We start from the raw sequence: 18,945 nt of genomic DNA on the forward strand, positions 1-18,945 counted from the left end.
CTTCAGTTCAGTTTTAGAGCAAAGCTACCTTCTCTTCTAAAAGGCCTTCCATTAAACTCTGTACTCTTGTTGCAATTTTGCAACCTTATTCTCTATAACTTTGTCAAATCTAAGAGATTTGTAATGACTTCTGTTCCAAGTCCCTGGCAGAGATGAGAACTCCTGAAAGTGAACACAACCCTTTTCACCATTCTTGAGACCCCTTGGACAAACACAGATGCTATTCAGAGAAAAAAAAGCACTGGGAGAGTGAGGTGCAAAACTTCCTGATTCCCATGAGCAGACAAACACAACCCCTGATTTTAGGACACCATAATTGGAGAAGACTGTAATTCTCAGCAGACAGTGACTCCAGGGGTTTAGGCAAAGAAATTAAATAACATTGCTTCATCCACTTGTGCACTTGGCACAGTCCCAGACCTTCCAGTCAATAGATTAGAAATAGGCCAATACAGTTTAAAAGGCAGGGAGAGGAGATGAATGGAGGGGTTGGTGTGTGCAAGTATAAAGAATGGGCATACAAACTGATGGAGGTTGTGGGAAATTTTGCAGCCATGAAAAGAACTGTCTTTTTTGGGCAAAGCTTTTACAACCTGCACTGAAAATTGAACTGATCAAATATGCTAATTTTTTCCTGATTTCTGGGATTTTTTCCTATCTTCTCCCTTGGAGCATATCTTCAAAACCTTAAATGAAATCCCTTTCAATTTTAGGCTATCTTAAGGAAAGGCTGGGGGAGAATAGTCATTGTTAAATACAGAGAATTGTTTCTCTCTTAATTTCTTTACCCTGGTCTGTTAGAGAGCAGGTGTTGAACTTGCTCAGGTTCTTTGCAGCTCATTGCAGGCACAAAGAGCTGATTTACCTCCATCACAGGTTCCTTCATATGAGACAGTCCTTGATGTCTCCTCACGGTTGGTGAGCAGAAATCCAGGCTGAGACATGATTCATTAGCCAGCAGCAGAAAAGGGTTTGGTGGGGAACCAGCTGCAGCCTGGAAGTGCCCATTTCTCTGCCTTGACTGTGACTGGTTCCGATGAAGAAGACATCATTGTCCCATCTCATATGAAAGTGCCAAAGCCATGATAGACTGGAGCAGGTATCAGCCTCTGTGACATTTATGCTCTGAATGTAAGCTGGCTGTTCCCCTCGAGACCAAGGGAGAGCGAGTTAATGCTGCAACAGTGGGAGACAGAGACATGACACAACAGCGGTGGTTCGTGCAGCAGAGAGCTCCTCAGGGGCTAATACAGCTCTTATACACCCCATTCAAAAGACTCGGTATTCGAACCTGGTTGGCTGTGCTTGGTTACCACCCAGCTCACTGAACAATAGCTGCTTGCTTACATTCCTCATTACAGATTGGGTAGCACCCACTCTCTGTAGTCAAACCCCTCCTCTTATGAGGCATACAGACCATCTGTTTGCTGTCGTAAGTAATGTTTCTCCACAGCTGCCTATGCTTTCTGAATGCCCACCCCTACACTCTGTGGAGTTTGCTGTTTCAGGCTGGATGTGCAACAGAAGTTGTTATAAATGAGAGACAAAAGTCTCGATATTCAGCAAAATTTAGATTGCTTTATTTGATATAGAAAGAGCAAGCAGCGTGCTGGGGAACGTGAGGGGTCACCGCCCACTCCACGCTCCACCCAACCTTGGTTTGCAGCCTCTTCTTATACTGTGGTTTCTCGTTGTAATCAATAATTTTTGGTTTTTTGTTGTCATAATTTTGCCAGGTAAGCAGTGGTGGTCGAATAAACATCCTTACACGAATTCACAAAGCCTTTGGGCCATAATCAGTCACAGGTAGCCATCTGGTTCTTGTAGATTACCACCAGAGAAGTTGTGGAAGTCTGGTCCTTGAGATAGGCAGTATTGATCAGACAAAGGCAGGAAGGGCTATTGGGAAGTCTGATTTTGCAAGCTGGTAGCCAATACAACTTATTTGGAAAACATAACATAATATAACATAATATAATATACCATAGCAAGGTGATTTTAAACAGAATGATTTTATCATATAATTTCCTTTATCTAGTGTCCATGCTTCACTTCAGAGCTTAGTATTATACAAACCCCAATGCTTTTGTGTTTAGCACGAATCTTTTATCAATTATCACAATTTCCCCACTTTTTTTTTTATCCCATTGATTCGTGTTCTGGCTTCAAATTTTGTCAGTACCTCTTGTACTAGTTTTAATTCATTTACTGACATTAATTTTGTTGCCTTCTCAAGGTCTATTGGTATTGTAGCAACTTGCATTCCTTGAACCACTGACTGGATTAGTTGAATGAAGCATGGAACAAGACAAGGGATGAACATTAGTCCTGATAATGCACATGTTAACATAAAACCTAATTTCTTCCACCAAGCTCCCCTCAACAGCTTATTCCACCAGTTATCATTAAGCATAGAGTTCCAGGTTTGTACAGGTACATGGGCTATTCGTTTTATTTCTTTTGCAATTTTAGTAATTTCTTCACTATTATCATTCATTTTTAAGCAGCATTCAGAATTATTAAACTTCCCACACACTTCCCCTTCTTCAGCTAATAGATAGTCCAGAGCTAGTCGATTTTGATATACTGCTGCTCTAGTTTGGGTAAGTTGCTTAGCTATCAATTCCATTGCTCAGGCTGTCCGGTTGGAAGTAATTTCTACTACGGCTTGTAGCCTGATAATTCTATTTAGCATATAAATTGGAGTGCGATAGCCCCAGCTCCCATCTTGAGCCCAGGTAGCTGGTCCATAATATTCAATAATTCGTTCTGAGGGCCATTCATCATCCCTCCAGATTTGTGTTCCCCCTATGACTGGGCTCCTTTTATTTCAATACAAAGTTTCATACAAGGGAACTCCTAACACTCTATTACCCTTTTCCTTTGGTAATGTAAAAAATGCAGGCTGGATAATCCCTAGACTACATGTCCCTCTCCATCTTTTTGGTAGGGTATTATAAGCTCTTTTCCCACAGATCCAAAATATTCCATCTGGGGCTTTCCAGCTTAGTTTAATTGATTCAGGTTGTTGCCAATAGGTCCTTACACTTTTTACTTCTTCATACGGGTTGGCTCTATTTTTATTATACCAGCATAGTCCTGTAAAATTGTTCTTTATACAATTACCTTTACTTAACTTTCCCCAATATCCTTCTGGAGCTTTGGGGCACCAAGACTGCTTGTATTTGTAATCAGGATAGTCTTACAGGGGGTGTGCCCCACATATTGGGTAAAGTTAGTTCCCTGACGTGTTATACATACCTCTCCTATTACCTCATGACTTAGAACCCACCCTTCAGGTCTACTCACTCCCCTTGATATTTCTGTTTGATTCCACTGTAACAACTGCTCTGGGCCCAACCCCTCCCCCCTCCATGGGCATTGTTCAGTCATTTGCATTCTTCCACAGACCCAACAGTGAGTTAAGTTCAGTTCAGTAGTGATTTCTTTCATTAATTCTACAAATAAATTTTTTCCCAAGGTGGGTAAGTCCCGTTCACTGAGTTGTTGTTTTATTTCTCATACAAGTTAAAACTTCCCCCACAGTTTGTCCTTGTCCCTCCCCCTTTCTGCTGGGTTTCTTTCTGTGTTTCACGAACTGCAGCTATAAAGATATTAGCTTTTGCTTTCTGCTTCTCTTCATCCCTCCTTACATAAACTTTTTGTGCTTCTCTTAGCAATTCTTGTAACCCCCGATCTTGCCAATCATCTAATTTTTCTAATTTCTTTCTAATATCTCCCCATGATCGAGCAACAAATTGGGTTTTGAGGAGTGCTTGACCCACTTGTGTGTCAGGGTCTATCCCGGAGTACATTTGGAGATCTTTCCTCAGCCGCTCCAATCAGTCGGTTGGGGATTTGTCCTCTTTTTGTTGTTCACTAAAAGCTTTATTAATATTTTGTCCTTTAGGAACTGATTCTTGGATACCTTTAACAAGTATCCATCTTAAGTCCATCATATTCTGGCGATGGACATAATTTTGATTATCCCAGTTAGGATTATTTAATGGCCATTTCTGGTCTCCCCTAGGTCCAGTCTGATGCTCCCGGTCCCATACCCTCATTCCAGCCTGTCTGATCATTTCCCATTCTTCCGTGGTGAATAGGATACTTAATATAGATTGTAATTCCATCCAAGTATACATACTTGGTCCGAAGAACTGATCTAGTCTCTCCGATACCCCTATAGGATTTTCTAATAGTTTTCCCATTTCTTTTTAAAGTTCCTCACTTCCCCTGTGTTGAAGGGAACATTTACAAATCCAATTAATCCAGCCTGTTGTCCTGCTAATGGGACTTCCTTCAGGGGGTAAAGGCGAGCCTTGGTCTCGTTATCTCCCTCCTCTCTGGTGATTCTATCTCTCCTGGTATTCCTTTGACTGGAGCGAGTTCTTAGAGCTATGGGAATACCAGGAGGAGAAGTGGGTGCGGGGTGGGGGGGGGGGGGGTCTCCTGTATATTCTGTATTATACGGAGGTGGGAGATTATCAAGGGGTTCCCAGGTAACGTTTTTTTATCCTCATCTTCTTTTTTCTTTAAAGTATATCTCAAGGATGGCTTGGACTGTTTTGCCCACAGGGCAGCATAATCACATTCCTCTCTGTTAAATGGTTCTTTACAAGCCACGTATGTGTTTAATGCCCGACAAATCCAACCCTCAAATGATCCGAACATGAGACAGTATAGGTTATCTTTATCTTTGGTTCATTCCACCATGCAATATTGAATCAATTTTTCTTTACTTTTTCCTCTGTATACAGCTCCTGTGTCCCAACATCTTAATATTACTCCCAAAGGGCTGCCTGGTGCTATTTCTGGCAACCTACTTGTCTTGTCTTTATTTTCCCGGTCTCCTTGTGGACCAAATGAACTTGAACCTCTTCGTGGGTCCCTGGGACTCAGAATCTTACTCTCTCTTTGTTCCATTTTTACCTCAAGGGACTGTCTTGAGGTGTTTGTACTCCCCGATGTGTTCCGTCCGAACCCCTGCCTCTCCTTGGGTCAGGATGGACTGGAACCTGCCTCTACCTGGGCTGGTGTCTAGGTTTGAAAGACAGGTATGGTTTAAGGAGAGGCAAGAGCCCCTTTCCCGAGATGCGGAATGCAACCCCCTCCCTTTTAATTATTTTAGGTCCAAATCAGAAGCCTTCAGGCAGGAGGTGTGGGGATAAGGGAACAGTTCTTTACTGATATCCAACAAGGCAGAAAACAACAACAGCTATAAAAATTGAGAACAGAACAGAACAGTCTAGCTCCGCTCCAGTCCCTTCTGGCCGCAGGCCGTCTCCCTGTGCTGTTACCGGTGCTGTGGGGGCAGGGCAGGTCCCGCGCAGTTGAAGAGGGCTGGGTGATGGTGGCAGTGGCCCAGGGGTGAGCGGGGATGGGGAAAGTGACTCCCCCCTCACGGTGTCGGTCATGGTGCTCAGCAGAGTGTCCGGAGGTAGTAGGGTGAGCTAGGAGAGCAGCAGAGCGATGTCCAACGGCAGGGAGCGTGGATCTCAGTGCTGGGATGGCAGGGGGAGATGCCAGAGCAGAGCCCGGGCTGTCCTCCCACTCCACGAGCCAAGCGAGAGAGAGCCCCGCTCCAGACCCCCCCGTCCACCTTTCCTTTTCCGGTTCCCCCCCCCTCCCCCTCCAGCCACCCCCCTACGAGAGAACATTATCTGTCGTTTTAAGGTGTAGCCACAATTACTTAGCATAACAATGGGAGAAATTCCACAGAAAGAAAAGCGAAGCATTCAACCCCCAACATTATCCACCCCTGAATTTCTACCATACTAATATGCTATATCAAATTAAACTGTTACATTATATATACATACATGCAGTTAGAGACATAGCCACAGTACTACAGGTATTTCACCCTAAAACAAGGTCTCCTTGGGGTATGCATCAGGTCTCTCCATTCTTTTGCATCACCCACCAGGTGCAGCCCGGTTCTTGAGCAAATACAACTTCATGGATGGGATTGTCTTTGCTGGAGGCAGGATTCACCCAAATAGTTTTTCCTAGCATACCTCTCACGTGTACCACTGGAACCTTATCTCCATCTGATATTCCCAAGGGCTCAGACTGGGTAGGGCCTGCTTGGTTAGTGGAACCTCGGGTGTTCACTAACCATGTGGCCTTTGGTAGATTAATCTCCTAGCTCTTGAAAGTTCCCCCACCCAGTGCCTTCAAGGTGGTTTTAAGCAGGCCATTGCACCGTTCAACTTTCCCTGCAGCTGGTGCGTGGTAGGGGATATGGTACACCCACTCAATGCCGTGTTCTCTAGCCCAGGTGTTTATAAGGCTGTTCTTGAAATGAGTCCCATTATCTGACTCAATTCTCTCAGGGGTACCATGCTTCCAAATAACTTGTTTTTCCAGGCCCAGGATGGTGTTCCGAGCAGTGGCATGAGGCACAGGGTAGGTCTCTAACCATCCAGTGGTGGCTTCCACCATGGTCAGTACATAGCGCTTGCCCTGGCGGGTTTGAGGCAGTGTGATGTAGTCAATCTGCCAGGCCTTTCCATACTTATATTTGGACCACCGCCCCCCATACCAGAGGGGCTTCACCCACTTGGCTTGCTTGATGGCAGCGCACGTCTCACAGTCATGGATAACTTGAGAAATACTGTCCATGGTTAGATCCACCCCTCGGTCTCGTGCCCACTTATAGGTGGCATCTCTGCCCTGATGACCTGAGGCATCATGGGCCCATCAAGCCAGGAACAACTCTCCCTTGTGCTGCCAGTCTAAATCTATCTTCGACACCTCTATCTGTGCCACCTGATCTACCTGCTCATTGTGTCGGTGTTCCTCATTAGCCCGACTCTTGGGGACATGGGCATCTACGTGACGGACTTTCACAGGCAGCTTCTCCACCCGGGTGGCAATGTCTTTCCATTCATTGGCAGCCCAGATTGGTTTTCCCCTACGTTGCCAGTTAGCCTTTTTCCACCTTTCCAGCCATCCCCACAGAGCATTGGCTACCATCCATGAATCAGTATAAAGGTAGAGTTTTGGCCACTTCTCTCTTTCAGCAATGTCCAGGGCCAGCTAAACAGCTTTGAGTTCAGCAAGTTGACTCGATCCACCTTCTCCTTCGGTAGCTTGTGCAACCTGTCGTGTGGGGCTCCATACGGCTGCTTTCCACTTCCGGTTCATCCCCACGATGCGGCAGGAACTATTAGTGAAAAGAGCATAGCATGTTTCATCTGCTGGCAGTTGGTTATACGGTGGGGCTTCTTCGGCCCGGGTCACCTGTTCCTGTTTCTCTTCATTGGTAAGGCCAAAGTCTTCCCCTTCCGGCCAGTTGGTAATAATCTCCAAAATCCCAGGGCGATTCGGGTTTCCAATACGGGCACGTTGTGTGATGAGGGCAATCCATTTACTCCATGTGGCGTCAGTGGCATGGTGGGTTGAGGGAACCTTTCCTTTAAACATCCAGCTCAGCACTGGCAGTCGGGGTGCCAGGAGGAGTTGTGTTTCTGTGCCAACCACCTCTGAGGCAGCTTGGACCCCTTCATAGGCGGCCAAGATCTCCCTCTCCGTTGGAGTGTAGTTGGCCTTGGACCCTCTGTAGCTTCGGCTCCAGAATCCCAGTGGTCAGCTTCGCGTCTCACCAGGCACCTTCTGCCACAGGCTCCAGGACAGACCATGGTTCCCGGCTGCAGAGTAGAGCACGTTCTTCACATCTGGTCCCGTCCTGACTGGGCCAAGGGCTACTGCATGAGCGATCTCCTGCTTGATCTGGGCAAAGGCTTGCTGCTGCTCAGGGCCCCAGTGGAAATCGTTCTTCTTGCGGGTGACCAGGTAAAGAGGGCTCACAATCTGGCTGTACTCAGGAATGTGCATTCTCCAAAAGCCTATGGCACCTAGGAAGGCTTGTGTTTCCTTCTTGCTGGTTGGTGGAGACATTGCAGTGATCTTATTGATGACCTCACTGGGGATCTGGCGCCGTCCATCTTGCCACTTTACTCCCAGAAACTGGATCTCTTGGGCAGGCCCTTTGACTTTGCTCTTTTTAATGGCGAAGCCGGCTCCCAGCAGAATCTCAATGATCTTTTCTCCTTTCTGAAATACTTCCATTGCCGTATCCCCCCACACAATGATGTCATCAATGTACTGCAGATGTTCTGGAGCTCCACCCTTCTCCAGTGTAGCCTGGATCAGCCCATGACAGATGGTGGGGCTGTGTTTCCACCCCTGGGGCAGTTGGTTCCAGGTGTACTGCACACCCCTCCAGGTGAAAGCGAACTGAGGCTTGCATTCTGGTGCCAGAGGAATAGAGAAAAATGCATTGGCAATGTCAATGGTGGTGTACCACTTTGCTGCCTTGGACTCCAGCTCGTACTGCAGTTCCAGCATGTCTGGCACGGCAGCACTCAGTGGTGGAGCCACCTCATTCAATGCACGATAGTCCACTGTCAATCTCCATTCTCCTTCAGATTTACGCACAGGCCAGATGGGGCTGTTGAAGGGTGAGTGGGTTTTGCTGACCACCCCTTGGCTCTCCAGCTCACGGATCATCTTGTGGATGGGGATCACAGCATCTCGATTCGTCCAGTACTGCCGGCGGTGCACTGTTGAGGTAGCAATTGGCACCTGTTGCTCTTTCACCCTGAGGAGTCCCACTGCAGATGGGTTTTCTGATAGCCCAGGCAGGGCGTTCAACTGCTTAATGCCCTCTGCTGCCACAGCAGCTATTCCAAAAGCCCACCTGAGTCCCTTTGGGTCTTTGCAATAGCCGTTCCTGAGGAAGTCTATGCCTAGGATACATGGTGCCTCTGGGCCAGTCACAATTGGATGTTTCTGCCACTCTTTCCCAGTCAGGCTCACCTCAGCCTCCAGCAGAGTCAATTCCTGAGATCCCCCTGTAACCCCAGCAATTGAAACAGGTTCCTTCCCGACATGTCCTGATGGTATTAATGTACATTGTGAACCAGTGTCAACCAATGCTCTGTGTTCCTGTGGCTCTGATGTGCCAGGCCATCGGATCCACACCGTCCAAAAGATCCGGTTTTCCCGTGCCTCTCCCTGGCTAGAGGCAGGGCCCCTCTAGCCCTGGTTATTATTTCTCTCCTGGGCATACATACTGGAGGTTCCTTCAAGGGGATCTGACAGATCATCCTCCCTTCTGTAATACCCTGCACCTTTGTCATGGGAGGCTGAGGCTACCTTCACTTTAGTGGAGTTCCCTCTGTTGGTGTTCCCCTCCCTGAGTTGGTGCACCCGTGCTGCCAGGACAGAAGTGGGTTTCCCATCCCACTTTCTCATGTCTTCCCCGTGGTCACGTAGAAAAAAAAACAGAGGTCAGCACGTGGGGTGTACCCTCTCTCCCTAGCTGGGGGGCGTTGGGCTCTACTTTTGGGGTCCATGACTCGCACTGGTGCTGCACTGATCTTCCTCACCTCTTCCCTTATCTCCTTCATCTCCTTCTTAAACTCCTCTCTGAGGTCCTTAGCCACAGCAGAGACATGAGCCTGCATTGGGCCAGCCATCATACTCTGATAATTCCTGAGCTTGTTGGCAACAGAACCCACTGTCACTTGGTTGGTATCAGCATCAATCATTGCAATAAAGGGGGCATATTGAGATGGGCCCAGGTTTGCCAGATTCTACAACATCTGTCCTGTGCACCTGACCTTGTCAGGGTCATTGTCATGCTGTCCATCCCTCCCAAAGAGCACCTTTAGTACTGCCACTTCTCTCAGCTTTTGGATCCCTTCCTCAAGGGTATTCCAACGTGTTCTCTGGTGGTGCTCCTGCATTCTCTCTCTGTGGACAAACCTCTCTCTTACACTCATTAAAAGTCGCTCCCAGAGGGAAAAGAGACCTGTTTCCCTTACAAATACTTGGTCCATACCTGAGTCCTGGGTCAAGGCTCCCAAATTCCTTGCCTCAGTACCATCCAGTTGCACACCTGTAACCATAAGGTCCCAGACCCGCAGTAACTAGGTTGTAAAAGCCTCACGGCCCCGTCGTACAATGTCTTTTCGCAGGTTACGGAGACTCTCGTATGACAGGGACTCGGTGATGATCTCAACTTCTGGCTCCCCTGCTGGTTGTGAGGGGCCCCCCTCCTGACCCTTATTATCTAGGTGCCTTGTTTTCATCTTAGACTTCCTAGTTTCCACAGGGGCAACTGCTGCTGCTGAGTGCCTCTGCAGTTCAGCTGGAACCTGGACAGATGTAACATCTGTGGGTCCCACTGCTGCACCATCAGAGTCTCCCTCTTTAAGGCAGGGGGAGGGTTTCTCACCAGCTGGGGAGAGGTACTCCTTCAGCATCTGGCCCATCTCACGTATCTCCTTCGCTAGCACCCCCACCCATTCTGGGTGGTTCCTTTCCGAGGTGGGCTGTGGGGCAGGGTCAAACTCTGGGGCAATATCCCTAGTCTCTGGGACAGGATCAGGCTCTGAGGTAACCTTCCTAGTCTCTGGGACAGGATCAGGCTCTGGGGTAACATCACTAATCCCTGGGGTAGATATCAGGGTTGTTATCCAAGTCAATCTCCCCTTATCTCTGAATGTTAGATAGAACAGGTTTAACAGGGATATAAGCAACACTAGCCACAATATAATGTCATTAGCATTTAAAGTGGATTGGAACCCCTTGAAGACTGGTGGGGTGAAATTCAAAAACCCTGTGATGGGTTGGGAAAAAATTTCACCTGCTGCCACTTCCTCACAGTAAGTACCATTATTGAAGTAGCCCAAGAAACACACACTTAGCGTGTGATAGCTCTGAATCCATGTGGCCATCTTCCAGAGAAAATTAAAAATCCATGAATTCCTCAACTGATCAACCCACACAATAAACTGGATAATAGCCACAGTAACCTTGGTTATGAGACTCATGTTTAAAAAAGGGCTTGCAAATGGGAGAGATATAGCAGTGACCACATGGAGGCCAATCCAGGGTAAGCTGGACAGCATGGTATCACCTACCACCAGCTTGGGTAATTCAAGAACTGTTATGCCCTTTTCTACCCCTCTCTCAATGCCCTCAGGCAATGCCCCACGTTCCGGGCGCCAAAATCTGTCTAGGTTTGAAAGACAGGTATCTGCTAAGGAAAGGCAAGAGCCCCTTTCCTGAGATGCGGAATGCAACCCCCTCCCTGTTAATTATTTTAGGTCCAAATCAGAAGCCTTCAGGCAGGAGGTGTGGGGATAATGGAACAGTTCTTTACTGATATCCAACAAGGCAGAAAAAAACAACAACAGCTATAAAAATTGAGAACAGAACAGAACAGTCTAGCTCCGCTCCAGTCCCTTCTGGCCGCAGGCCGTCTCCCTGCACTCAGTTACCAGTGCTGGGGGCAGGGCAGGTCCCGCGCAGTTGAAGAGGGCTGGGTGATGGCGGCCGCGGCCCAGGGGTGAGCGGGGATGGGAAAGTTACTCCCCCTCACGGTGCTGGTCGTGGTGCTCAGCAGAGTGTCCGGAGATAGTAGGGTGAGATGGGAGAGCAGCAGAGCGATGTCCAACGGCAGGGAGCATGGATCTCAGTGCTGGGATGGCAGGGGAGATGCCAGAGCGGAGCCCCGGGCTGTCCTCCCACTCCACGAGCCAAGCGAGACCCCCCCATCTACCTTTCCTTTTCCGGTTCCCCCCCCCCCGCTTCCACCCACCCCCCTACGAGAGAACATTATCTGTCGTTTTAAAGTGTAGCCACAATTACTTAGCATATCAATGGAAGAAAATTCCCACAGAAAGAAAAGGGAACAATTCAACCCCCAACAGCTGGGATGGGAAAAGCAGCTTTTCCCTTCTCCCTCTGTGACTGGTGTGTTGCAATCTGCTTTTCTTTTCCTCCCCCTTCCCCCCTCCCCGGGTCCTGCCTTTGCCTGGACTAGGATGGGAAGGACCTAGCCCCTGCCTGGGCTAGGACAAGAAAAGCAGTCTCTCCCTTTGTGCTCACTCGCTTTGTCCGGTCATCAGCCAGGTCCCTCGCGGGATGCTGGAAACACGGATAGAAGGACTCCACTCTCGCTTCGCAGCAAAGGCCAGTCTCATTCAGACAAACACACAGTCATCCCCACCAAACCAGACAGATACTCACAGTCCGATGCTCCTGTCTGGGTCTTCGTGCACGAGAATTACAGGTGATTTTGCCGCGGTCTTCCGGGGAGATTTTCCTTGCTCAGTCTATATGGTGCAGTACGTCATTGGGTCCCGAGAATCACTGACGAACCAGGGCCACAGCAGTGGGGCGCCTCCCCGAAATCACAGTGCCTCTCAGGGCTCCAGGGACGGATGGGTTTCGGCACCAAATTGTTATAAATGAGAAACAAAAGTCTCGATATTCAGCAAAATTTAGATTGCTTTATTTGATATAGAAAGAGCAAGCAGTGTGCTGGGGAACGTGAGGAGTCACTGCTCACCCCACTCTCCCCCGAACCTTGGTTTGCAGCCTCTTCTTATACTGTGGTTTCTCATTGTAATCAATAATTTTTGGCTTTTTTGCTGTCATAATTTTGCCAGGTAAGCAGTGGTGGTCGAATAAACATCCTTACACAAATTCACAAAGCCTTTGGGCGATAATCAGTCACAGGTAGCCATCTGGTCCTTGTAGACAACCACCAGAGAAGTTGTGGAAGTCTGGTTCTTGAGATAGGCAGTATTGATCAGACAAAGGCAGGAAGTCTGATTTTGCAAGCTGGTAGCCAATACAACTTATTTGGAAAACATAACATAATATAACATAATATAACGTAATATAATATACCATAGCAAGGTGATTTTAAACAGAATGATTTTATCATATAATTTCCTTTATCTAGTGTCCATGCTTCACTTCAGAGCTTAGTATTATACAAACCCAAATGCTTTTTCGATTAACACGAATCTTTTATCAATTATCACAAAAGTCAACCTCAGTAAAGGAGTTTATCCTGGTTGCATTCCCTGCTTCTCAACACCTACAAGTATTCCTCTCTGTGTATGTCCTGAGTCATGGGTAATCTCTGCATTATTGTGTTTGTGAGTACTTACCATCAACTCCACCACCCTATGTACTATTTTCTCAGAAATTTTGCTTTCCTGGAGATCTGGTTCGCCACTGCCTGCATCCCAAAGACACTAGCCCATCTTGTGGCACAAAGCCAGACAATTTCCTTCACTCCTTCAGATGTACTTTGTCCTCTCATTTGGTTGTACAGAATATTTCTTTCTTGCAGTCATGGCATATGATCACTAGTTGGCTGTGTGTTACCCCCCTGAGCTACAGCAGCATTATGACCAGCACTCTGTCCAGGGGACTGACAGTGGGCTCTTGGGTGGGTCATTTCAGCAGCTGTGTTTGATTTCCAGGTTTTCTTTCTGTGGCTCTAATGTCAGCAACCATTTCTTCTGTGACATCTCCCCCTGGATTACTCTTTCCTGCACAGATATCACACTTGTTGAGCTGGTGTGCTTTGTCATGTTTGTCATTGTCATCCTCTGCTCCTGTGTTGTTATCCTGACCGCCTTTATTTCTATCATCTCCACTGCACTGAAGATCCCATCTGCTCAAGGCCAGTGGAGATCCTCCTCCACTTGTTCTTCCCAACTCATTATAGTAATTATTTGGTACTGCTCCACCATCTTCCTCCATGTCAAGCCATCCATCAAAACTTCATTGGAACTGACCAAAACAGTCACCATCTTAAACACAGTTGTAACACCACTTCTAAACCCCTCCATCTACACATGCAGAAACACAACAATGAAGAACATCTTGACAAAGGTTTTCCCTAGGCAGACAAACAACTGTGTCCAAACTGTCTTCCCCAGTCTAGCAGAAAAGCTTCAGAGACATCTTAGATTTCAAAGAAAGATTTCTGTTCAAAAGAGATGGAACTGTTCTCAGCTCTTAGCTAAGGTAATTAGCATTAATATAAATATTCATCACACAATCTTCACAGACTTCACCTGCATCAACAAAAATAATTTCATACATCAAAGTGAAAATAACCACTGCAACTATCTAGAGGCAGAAAATTTACACGCTCCCTACCCCTGGCCACTCTGCCACAGTTGTAGCACAGCAACTGGCCATGTCCTGCCCTCTGGTGTTCAGGACATGCCTTTGTTAAGCTTCCAGAACATAATAAATGTGTGCCAGCAGCACAGCCTCAAAGGTATCTTTGAAAACAAACCAAGCTGTTTTTCCAGAAGCCATTTGTGCTGCCAGATTGGCAGGGAGTTGTAACCACCACGACATAAACCCAGACCAGCAGGGAATCAGAATAGTTTATTCAAAGAAATGAGCTGGTTTCATACACTTTTTATACTGTGCTTTTTCAAGGCACAGTATTTCCTTACATGGTAATTCTCACTATGTGACCTATCCCATGTTGCGATGTCAGCAACACGCTTTCTAAATGTCTTATGGGGTGATCATGTGCTGTTCACGTTTCTGTCAGCTTCTGGCAGGCTCCTCTCGGCAGGGCTCTGCACATGGCACCTCCTCCTCCTAACGTCAGGTGGGAACAAGCTTCTCTGTGCTCCCATGTGCCCCTCTGTGTCACCCTATGCCCCTCTGTGCTGCCATGTGCTTCTGCAGGTGCATCCCACAGCCCGAAGCTTAACTCCTCCCATCTCTTCCTAATGTGAGTCCATGTTACCACTGGAAATTCAGGTGGTGATGGAAAGCTCTTTCTCCCTTTCCAGGTGGACCAACTGTGCTGTTTCTTTGGCTTCTGTCTCGGGCGGAAAATACAATTATTTCTTCAGGCTGTGAACCAAATTATTTCTTCAGGCTGTGAACCAAAATGATGGAAGCAGGTACCACACCTTAGCCTTGCTTGTCCTCCTCTTGGAAAGCACAGGCTGCAGTTAGTGAAAGAAAAAAGAAAAGTGGAGAAATAAAATAATAATAATTTCAAAAGTAGCAATTGTAAATGTCTGTCCTTTGATCATTCTCACCCCCAGAAGCTTCCAACTTTTTTATACTAATCTAATTTCCCTCTGATTCGCGGAAAAGACTCTATAACTCGTAAGCAATGAGAGTTATAGAGTAGGTATGCATTTATTCAGCGCTGAGGTGCAAGGGCATAATTCCTCCCTGTCCTGGTTTAGGGCAAATTTGGGGGAAAACCTCTGGAAGGAGCCCCCAGAAAGCAAACCCCCACGACTCCTCCCCCCACCACCGGGCTCGGGAAGAATTTCCTCAGAGGAGTGGAAAAAAAACTGTTTATTTAACAAGCGAAACACTCCCCAGCACAAAAAAATGAACTACACCAGATGACAAAAACTCTTTCACCGCTCGAAGGGATGACAAACTCAGAGAGTCTCTCCGGCGAGTGGTCGCCCAGTTATCAGTCTCTGGCACTGGGGAATGACTGCTGCAGATCACAAAATGCAGACTCCCAGTGTTTCTTGCTGTTTCCCAGGTCCCTGCCCGGAACAGGTTCAGATGGTATTCAGGAAAGGGAAAGGAAAAAAAGACAGTCCAGGGAAAAAATTGGACTGCCTAGCTAAACTAACTAATAAGCAAAAGCAAAAGTAAGGGCAAAAGCAAAAAGTAGGAGCGAAAGCAAGCCAGCAAGCCAAGCCCAGCCTCTCCTAAACACAGACCATGGGGTAGGTGAGCCGGTTGATAACGAGACAAAACAAAGCTTCACTTTCAGAGTCAGTCCTGAAAGCACAGAACATAATACCAAGCACAAAAAGAACACACGACTGGAGATACATGCACCGTAACGTCACCCTAGGACACTCCCAAAGCATGCACACCAAAACTTCAAACCCCTGCTCTATTTATTTCCTAAAAGCCTAGGATTACACAATACACCTAATATATATTCATGTCCTAGCCCTGCCTAGTCCCGCCTACCCTCGCTTCGTACTCAAATGAACCAAAAGTCCTCTTGTGCTTGCACCTCCCCAGTTCAGGGGTTGTTGGGGGTCTCTGATGAAGGCTTCCAAACTCTTCATCGCACTTGAACTTTTCAACTTTGTCTCCAGAGCATGCGTCTTAGCCCTTTGGGCGCATTCCAGACCTTGAGATTAGTTCTTGCTGGTTTACGGTTTTGGATTTATCACTTATCACTGGTAGCCTTTTACCCCTCACCCTGTTTGCAAGTTCTGGCTCCGTTTATCACAAAGCAGTCCGCCTCTCCTCCCGATTTTTGCAAGCATATTAAATGTCAGGCATTCCTCATCGTCTTGGTTTTTGATGAACTATTCCTTACTTTTCAATTCCTTGTCTCACCTCTTCTTTCTTTTCTCCATCTTTTTATTTCCTGCTGACTTATATTTTTACCCTTTGGCCCCACTAGTAAGGTGCTGGGAGGGAAATGACTGAGAGATCTCTTCTCCCTAATATTTATGCAGCAAGAGCTGTCTTTGGATGAGGGCTTTACAACTCCCAAAGGCAATGGTAACCCAGATTCTCGTTAATAGATTCCTTGGGGCAGATTAGAGTGAAATGACACTGAATGATCATGTTGGTAAATATACACAGGTAGGGTGTATTGTAGAGAAATGTGATTGCACAAGTAAGTAGGTATGGTTTTTGTTGTTATCTACAGTAATCTGACATGAGTAGGAAGATCTCATCACCTAAGACAGGTGATTATCAGATCAGAGACTGGCCATTACACATCCAAAAGCTCTCCTCCATATCAACAAAGCACCCTGGCATCTCCACAAATGGAAGAATATTTTGAGTCATCATCCCTTCACAGTTCAGTCTCTCATGAGGGGCCTCCTGGTATCTGGGGTGCAGGATGGCAAAGGAATGTTCTGCTCAGTCCTGGACTTGTCTGTACTCTCAAAGCCCTTTCAGACCATAGGGCTTTGGATTACATCCCCAGACCACCTGCTGCTGCCTCCCTCTCCACCAAACTCCCACTAGCAGTGCAAAAGGAGCCCTGAGCCTCTGGCCATCCCAGCACTCATCTGGGACACAATAGGAAGCTGGAGCTGGTTTTAAGGTAGATTTTCCACCTCTGACAGCAATGCTTAGTTTCTTGTGTGTCCCTTGTTCTTTGCACCTGAACTAGCCACCTTTGGAGTCCTGCTTGTGTTGCAAAGGCAGGGCAAGACGGAAGAAGTGGCATCAGCTCTCTGGGCAAAGGGCAGGTTCAGCACATGGTACAGTGGATATGGGGCAAGGGGATACTGGCTTCCAAGCAAACAGTCACATCCAGTGCTGGTGGATTCTCTGGCACAGCTTCCTTGGCAGGGACAGATCCGGAGGTGACTATAGGCAAGCCTGGACTCTCCTGGGGGCTGGTGGTGATGGTGGGGCTGGTGGGTAGGACAGTTCTGCCCAGGATGGGGTGGCAGCCCTGCGTACCCATGTCCTTCCAGCAGGCAGAGAGTTGCCACTGTTTTGGGGGTGACCCCCAGGCAGGCTTATTTGTGCCTCAAGCTGATCAAACGCAGGGCCAGCACATGACCCAGTCCCTGCTGTGTGCCGTGGTACATGGTCAGGGAATAGTCTCTGCAGTGTCCATGGGGAGAGCTGTCACATGGGGATGCCAGGGCTCTCCTGGCCCAGCCAGAGCTGCATCTGGGAGAATGCCAGTGGAGGGGATGCCTAGCAGTCCTCAGGCAGGGATGTGACAGCATCAGGATCTTCCTAATCAGAGACTCTGTGTCAGAGCCCTCAGCTCTGCTCCTGCTCAGCAGCACAGGGCCACAGTACTCACACTGCTGGACCCTGGGCATGTTCCTGGGGGTATTAGGGACTGGTCCAGCTGCAGGTGGGGAAGGGGGACTGGTTGGGATGGGATGGGACATGGCACAGAGCCCTGGGTGTCCCAGGTCTGCAGTCCCTTTTCCCTGAGGGGCAGCATTTGCTGGTGGATGCTGGAGATGGCCAAGATTGTGCTGCAGAGATGGCATCGCAGGTGTGAAAGAGCCTCTAGGAGACCTCAGATCTGCCACGGGGGAGGCTGGGGATCGATCCTGACAGGAAATATGGGTACTAATGTCTTTACAAACGACTTGATGGGTGAGAGTCTTAAGAAGAAATAGGTATTAATGTCTCTACATCAAGCTGCAAGTTTGTTGCAGAACCCAGACAATTTGAACCAGACAGTTTGAACTTCTGGACTTCAGGCTCATAGGAGAAATGGGTCCACACAAGTCTATTACAGAACCCAGACAGTCTGAACTTCCAAACTTTTTGGGAAAATGTCGATAGATATTCAAGAGGGAGTATGTGGTAGGCGGCTCGGGAGGCCTGTACCTTCCTAGTTCCTCGGCCAATGGGGAAGAGGACAACATGTGGCCAGAGTTTAGGATAAAAGGAGGTTGCATCCTCTAAAACCGAGAGAGAAACAGCACAGGGGTATGTCTCAGTGGATTCTCTCTCTTTACTCCAATAAAGTTACAGGACTCCTCTGTCTCCTTTATGGACACTGGCTTTTCATAGCGTGGCTTTTCCGCACAATCCTCAGCTGCAACAGCACCTCCTTCTTTTCCTTTTTTGTCCCACACAGCTCCCTGCTCCACCTCTGTTCTGGGCCAGCTGGGGTTGCCTCCCTCTGTGCCAGCTACCCACAGCCACATGCACTGCCTGCTGCTGCGGCGGCTCCTCCATTTTTGGTTCTAGAACAATTTGGGTTCCAATGCAAGCCCAGAGTTTCAGAGATGCTGGCCTTTAACTTGTGACAGGTCTTGCCACAGCATACAAAGCATCTCAAGTCGATGTTAACTTTGGTGGCTCATTACAGTGCCTTGACCGTGGCCCTGGTAGCTCATCCCTTCCTCTTCCAAATTACAATGATGTCAGGTTTGCCTGTTCTTGGTATAGTTGCCCTTCATTCAAAGGTTCCCAGAATTTTTTTAATTCTTCCACTATGCACACAGTGATTCCTGGAGGGCTACAGTAAATGCAACAGCAGCAGCAGTAGTCTCCTCTGGGGCTTTTAGAGGGAACGCCCTCTCAGACAGCTGTTCTGAGCCTTCCTGCAGCCAGGTTTTACTCCTAAGAAAGACACAACTGAAAAGCTCCAATGATCAGTGG

The 18,945-nt window shown here is 47.6% G+C and overlaps 1 protein-coding gene and 1 pseudogene across 2 annotated transcripts in view; both read left to right on the forward strand.

Annotated features, from left to right (window-relative positions):
• POLE (DNA polymerase epsilon, catalytic subunit) overlaps positions 1-14,918 on the forward strand; it is a 55,737-nt gene extending 40,819 nt beyond the window's left edge. The window contains exon 47 of the mRNA XM_088175796.1: positions 14,637-14,918. Coding sequence (XP_088031922.1) covers positions 14,637-14,741 — 105 coding nt within the window. The 3' untranslated portion in view covers positions 14,742-14,918. The remainder of the gene's footprint in view (positions 1-14,636) is intronic.
• LOC148221670 (olfactory receptor 6F1-like) lies at positions 11,648-14,678 on the forward strand (annotated as a pseudogene). The gene has a single exon (XR_015807614.1). The product of XR_015807614.1 is annotated as an olfactory receptor 6F1-like (transcript).
• Positions 14,919-18,945: the final 4,027 nt, after the last annotated feature.

The sequence above is a fragment of the Sturnus vulgaris genome, chromosome 19 (genome assembly GCF_052056855.1).
Source record: "Sturnus vulgaris isolate bStuVul1 chromosome 19, bStuVul1.hap1, whole genome shotgun sequence".
NCBI lineage: Eukaryota > Metazoa > Chordata > Aves > Passeriformes > Sturnidae > Sturnus > Sturnus vulgaris.